Source organism: Lotus japonicus, chromosome 5 (assembly GCF_012489685.1).
Source record: "Lotus japonicus ecotype B-129 chromosome 5, LjGifu_v1.2".
Taxonomy (NCBI): domain Eukaryota; kingdom Viridiplantae; phylum Streptophyta; class Magnoliopsida; order Fabales; family Fabaceae; genus Lotus; species Lotus japonicus.
The window spans coordinates 61945544-61951758 of record NC_080045.1 but is presented as its reverse complement, the minus strand read 5'-3'; the positions used below and the strand labels follow the sequence as shown (position 1 = coordinate 61951758).

The window sequence follows — 6215 nt, the reverse complement described above, 5'->3', positions numbered from 1 at the left end:
TGATAGGAAAATTTTCATCTTGACAACCTATGAACAGAGACAAACCTTCTCCAAACCATTTGTTTCAGATACTAAGAAAACTCATGTAGCGCTTTGTCCAAATCTAGTTTCAAAAGAGCAAGCGTCAAGGTTGACCATCCAGGTATAAATTTCCCTCTTTTTATGGACAATTCACCTGCTTTTGTGTTAGCCCTTAAACACTTAGCATGCTCATTCAATGAGTACTCACAATGCAAATAAGTAATTGTTAAAGCCTGCTAGATAAGTGAACAAAATTAAGGGTACGGAAAAAAAACTTGAGGCCATTCCAATTAGAAAGGATCCTTGGTACCCCAAATTGGTAGAGCTTGTCAATACCAAATCAATATCAAACAAAACTCTACAACTCGAAAGTGCATGAGTAAAATTTCAAAAACCAGAAATCCTAACATAGACTACTAAATCCTTCACATCAATATCAAATAAACAACCAACTATGGATATCCTATAACATCATCATCCTTCTTGATCGCGGTAAACAAATCTCTGAAATTGTCATCAAGCTTGAACCTCTTCGCCTTATCATCACTACTCGAATAATCCTGCGCCGTCAAAGCAGCCTCGTAGTGAGGTTTCAGCCACATCAAATCTAACCCAAAGAGCTCAGCCACATTCCATAAATACCTTAGCTCAGTACGTCCCTTTTCATCTAATTCCTTTAGCTTAACAGTATCCAAAAACATCAGCACACTGCCAAGGGCATTCAAAGCAGAAATGCAGAAATTTTTTGAAGCATTCTTAGACCGAAGGCTATCAAGAATTTGCGGTTGAAGGTTGAAGACATGTTGAAGATGAGGTAAAAATATAAGAGACACCTGCCCAAACTCTAAAAATGATATGGACTGGCAACAAAGGGTACAGAAGCTTCAAAGTATATAGTATCATCCATGAGAAAACCAGATGAAGGATCAAGAAGATCCTTCAGAAGAAGGAGTCTTGGAACTGAGAATCTAACACTTCCATGAGCGTACTTAACAAATTGATCTGAAAAATAAACACAATTTTGTTAATGAAAAGATCATAAATGACTGGACTGAATGAAAAGAAAAAGCAAAAGCTGAAAGAAAAAACACAATACCAATCCTAATCGTTTTATTGACATCAATTTTATTTATAAGAGAAACCATGGTTCTAAAGGATTGTAGCTCAGTTGCAGGTTGTATAACATCTAGAACAACGCCACAGTATACATTGTCTCCACACTGAAACTCTTTGACTGTAACATGCCTATATAATAGAAAAAAGTTAACTTCTGCAACTAAAAGAATTAGGATGTAGACGGCTAAAAATCACAATTTTACCATAATTGATTCGGCCTCTGTACAGAGCAAGTGACACCAGCTTTAAAATCCTTAGATGTGCACTGAGATACTGACCATCCATGAATTGAATTATCCTCCATCTGAAAACTCATACCCTAAACATAATAAATTGAAAAACCATTGAACCATAAACCCTAATTTCATAGAATTTGAAGAGAGAAAAGGGGTAAAGAAGATGTTTGAACTGGGAAAGCTGTTCTGAAAACCCTAAACCATATTTGAAAAAAAAATCTAAATTCAATCGAAGAATAAAAAACTGAAATTGATAGAGGGGTAAATTAACGGAAATTGATGATCGAAATAGAGTATAATTGATAAATTAAACAAACATTGAACCCTAATTTTATACAGAGATTAAAAACCCAAACTTAACAAAGAGATATGAAAAAGAAGAAAATAGGTTGTGAAGAGAGAAAAGGTAACCTCAACAGAAGCTTTGAACGAAAGAAAACTGAAACTCTTCTGCAATCTTCGTCTCAGTCACCGTCCTTCTCACGCTCGACAAGGGTTTGGGGAATGAAAAGGCAAAGCATATATGCTTTACCAGTTTCGAGTAAAATATCATAGAAAGTTAATTTTTTTCTTGCTTTGTATCAAATGGCCCATTTGTTTATTTTTTTGTCAAAGTGAACTTGTGTATTAAAAGGCCGGGCCCATAAAGTTAAAAAACAACAAGACAAAAGTCCACCAATCTCAGTCAAACAACAGAAACAGAGACAATGTAAGTTTTATGTGTGAAATTAGTCAAATAACATTTGAATGAAAGAGAACCGCAAAATCTAACATACTATTACTATTACTATTAGTAATTGTTATTCATTGGTAGTGAGATGAAAGATTATTCTCACACTAACATGAAATACCTTAATCAAAGGATGATTATGGTGAGTTGTTACTTCTTCTAGGTGATCATTTATTAGAAAATAGTACTTAGAAGTCAATTGTTCACGTAAACTTTGTTTTTAAATGTGGAATTCGTGCAAACTATGATAACAATTTCTGTGATTGTGATTCTCTTTGCATATAAGGTTTAGTATATCTGAAGATGAATGTGTAATTTTTTGTTTTTGTTTTTGACCAATATAAATTCGAGTAAAAAATTATAACAATCTTTTTTTATATGCAATTTTTTCTGAGTTTGAACTTGTATCATCATTCTTATGTAAATCTAGTCTATTTATTATTGAACTAACACATCTTCGGTAAATATTATAGTGTTGCCCCGAATCCCTCTCACTCCCGACCAGCTCAAGCACTGCACCCAAGCGCTCTCCTTGCTCAAGCAGAAGCTCCTCACTCCTCACACCATCTCCCAATAGTTCGCTTACTTGCAGGTTTCTTCCCTCGATCGCTCGCTCGCACATTCAATTCAATTCAATCATTTTGAAATTGAAACCCTCGGTTTCTTGTTGTGTGGTGATTCCAGACGAACAGGTTTACACCGAGTCAGATGAAGATGAGTTGCAACGTTGCTCTTGATCCTGTCAATTCCAGCAAGAATGACGTGATACCATGTAATAAATTCACCACTTTATTTTTTTTTCTAGGAAATTGATTTCTACTTGTTTAACTCAGTTGATAAGAACAGGGTTGTTCTGAAATCAAGCACTGATTATAGGCCTGCAGCATTGAGGTATATCAATGCAAGCTTTGTCTCGGTACAATTTTCGTTTTGTGAATATGCTATTTTGAAATTGCTTTGTTGTGACTTGTGAGATTGAATTCTTAGTTTTGAGTGACTAAGCTAAACCTTTGTATTGTAGACATCTTCCCCTGGAGTTTTAGCGTCCCAGTTAATAGCCACACAAGGCCCGCTGCAGCACACTTATGAGGATTTCTGGGAAATGGTTATCCAATATCACTGCCCTGCAATTGTGATGCTTACTAGGTTGGTCGACAATTACAAGGTGCTTGGCTCTTGCTGACTCGCTCTACTTGATTGGTTTTCCCCTCTTTGTGTTTTATTATTGATGTTTTTCACCTCTTTTTTTTTTGTAGATGATAAAGTGTGGAGATTACTTTCAATCTGAGGATGCACCTAGAGAATTTGTAAATATCTCTGTTAACTGTAAATGGGCGAAAACCACTGAAGCTTCGTTGGTGCTGCGCCATTTAGAGGTGAACCGTAGCGAGGTGGGATGATTTTTCAGCTTATAATAGTTGTGCTGGTTATGTTACATATGTTTCTCTACAAACTGGAATGGATGATGATTTTCTGACGGAAGTTGGGGAGATGCCCTCCTTGAAAAAATTATTGATTCATCTAATTGTTGGCCCTGTTTTATGGTTATACACTTATACTTATGCTATAATACATTTGAGTCCACTCTTTAGTACATAAAATGATAACTTTAAGATAAAGAAAGATGGTTCCTCTCAATATGAAAGAAATGACACCCTTCAAAGTGATTCTTTCTGATTATGGAAAACAGAACACACAGCTTTGCAAAGTTTGCCGGTTGTGTAAATATTTGTTGCCTTACGTTACTCTTCCATAGTTAAGTGATGTGTCGTAAGCTTTGAGGAGGTACAAATACCATAATTCTGATAAGTAAACTTTGAAAATGTATCCACATAACCTTTCTTGTTTCTTTCTGTCTTCTGGTTTCCTCTAATTTGGAAGATTGTTTTAAATTGGAATGGTACAGACTCAGGTAGTTGGATTTTATAATTTATATTTAATTATGATTATGGAACATTTGAACTGGTTAAGCATGCCACAAATTAATTGCATCTGAATTCTGACATTAATTCCATTTCTAAATTAAATAAAAATGTGAGGGGCTTTGAAATCTAAGAACAGCGATGATAAGGTACCCTATGTAGTTTGATGGCGAAGAAGGGAGATGCTTAAGGAACTACCTAGATGATTAGGCAAGGATGTAGTTACAAATTTGATGTTTGAAGGAACTCTAATCTCCACCTGTGGAAAATCTATTAACTCCTTTCTCTCTGTTAACAAGAGAAGAATTATTTATTACTTGGAAAGGGAGCTCCCACTACTAGTCTCTGTTTCTGAAATAAATAAAAAGCCAAGAAATTTTTTAACTCTAAGAATGGAGGTGCTAGGGTACCCTAGATAGGTTCACTGATAATGAAGGCAGGCTGGTGCTAGGAACAAAGGTAGAGTTAGGCAAGGATGTCTCCACAAATTACTATCAGGATGTAGAGGAACCCTGTTCTCCTCCAGATATATTAATCCCTTTCTTTTTGTTTTCATAAGAAGAGTTGTTTATTTCTAGGTAAGGAGGTTCCTCTTACTAGTATTTGTGTAGAGCTAACGAGTTAAGGCAATGGAGAAGATCTAAGGAGGCTCTCCCAAACCTAAAGTACTCTAAGAAATCAAATTGGATACATCTTGTTCCCCCCCCTCTTTACAAAAAAAAGAGCAAATGCTAATATACTAGACCAGGTTATAAGCTTGAATAAAAAGTGAAGATATAACATATGGAAGATAATTTAAACACAATAGGAAACATTCACAACTTGTGTCCTGTCTGACTACATTTACATTCATTCATCGGATACAAGATTAAGTTATGACCCAATTACTAAGCATTTTCCTCCAACAAATGTCTTTGATCTAATATTATCAGATTCAAGATTGCTTTTGAACCCAATCTCCAACACTGACTGCATATAGTAGTTCTAAGTCGAATATTATTTAGTAAGTTTGGTTTGAATCTTTGAGATTGGGGATCTAGGAAATTTCTTTCTTAGTAAATTGCACGACCTCCTGTCTTGTTTCAAAAATTATATGACCAGTTTGGAATTTTCATCAGATATATACCCCCTATCAAAGTCTTCTATAGACAAATCATATACATATGAAAAATCAAAGACAAGGGAGTTTAGTGGAAATTTCTAAAGCAAGAGGAGAGGTCTGGGTAATTGAGGAAGGTCACATTCTGCTTTGTTGCCAGCAGGCTGGCCTTTTGGTTGAGGAGGCTTTAGTTTCCCAGTCACTTGGAATCGATCCCAGTCAGGCACCTATTTTACAGTTCTGGTCCTTCCCAATGTCGTTTCTCTCGGCCCCAATAACTTGAACCATTCACCTCATTGTTGTTGTTATTATTGTTATTGTGATCTTGCCTTTTCCTTTTTGAACTTTTTGGTGACACTTGCTGCAATCTATCAGGAACAGTATATTTTCTGCTATGAAGCTATCATGGATAAACTGGAAGACCTTGTATCTCAACAGCACTGAGAGTAGAAGGGTACATCCTTTACCTTTGCAGTTTCACAAATATTACTATACTGCTCAGATCCTGAAATCCTTCTCTATAGGTGTTAAGCCAAAATTACAAGTACTACAATTCTCGACACCATGGTGCAAAAGTGGTTTCTCGACAGAAAGGGTTGGGCGAAGCCGGCAACTCAGCACACGATGTCCCTCAAAGACAAGTTAGTAAAAGCCATAACTCGACACACTCAGAAGATGAAGAAATCTCGATCATCTTAATGGAAGAGGCAGTTACCAAATAACAAGCAACTACAAGCACGTGCGTACACCCACGATGCCACGAATAGCAACGGTTGCCCACGACTAAGAACCATCCACGTGGCAATAGAGTCACGTGCGCGAAGACCATCGGCTAAACGTGGGGTATGGCGCCAAAATTCAAAACCCACGAAGCCATCGTGCATCCAAGGAAAACCGCCAAGAACATGGGCAGAAAGACAATATAAATAGAGGAAGCAGCAACAGAAGAAGGGGTTCCCAACTAAAAACTCTGAAAATTCACCAAAAGCTCTAAACGTCCGCATCAATGAGACTTCGAGAGCAGAACGTGATGATGGAGGAGTATGTTGCAGAACCAACGCTTTAGTTTCCCTGCATTTCAGTTTGTTGAT

General features: G+C 36.6%; 2 protein-coding genes across 3 annotated transcripts; one reads left to right on the top strand and one right to left on the bottom strand.

Annotated features, from left to right (window-relative positions):
• Positions 1 to 282: 282 nt before the first annotated feature.
• On the bottom strand, positions 283 to 1933 carry LOC130720469 (uncharacterized). Of its 2 annotated transcripts, none has more exons than XM_057571118.1 (4): positions 1785 to 1933; positions 1341 to 1441; positions 1118 to 1266; positions 283 to 1023 (listed from the first exon to the last, which is right to left on the bottom strand). In XM_057571118.1, the coding sequence occupies exons 2-4, from the start codon at positions 1439 to 1441 to the stop codon at positions 866 to 868; spliced, it is 408 nt and encodes a 135-aa protein (XP_057427101.1). In that variant the 5' UTR covers positions 1785 to 1933; the 3' UTR covers positions 283 to 865. The 2 variants fall into 2 exon arrangements, with proteins under 2 accessions (XP_057427101.1, XP_057427100.1); XM_057571117.1 differs by having other exon boundaries at positions 1341 to 1456; positions 1785 to 1928.
• Positions 1934 to 2215: 282 nt separating this feature from the next.
• LOC130719944 (protein-tyrosine-phosphatase PTP1-like) lies at positions 2216 to 3891 on the top strand. Its single transcript, XM_057570535.1, has 4 exons — positions 2216 to 2245; positions 2909 to 3019; positions 3125 to 3268; positions 3360 to 3891. The coding sequence occupies exons 1-4, from the start codon at positions 2216 to 2218 to the stop codon at positions 3501 to 3503; spliced, it is 429 nt and encodes a 142-aa protein (XP_057426518.1). The 3' UTR covers positions 3504 to 3891.
• The last annotated feature ends 2324 nt before the right edge of the window (positions 3892 to 6215 follow it).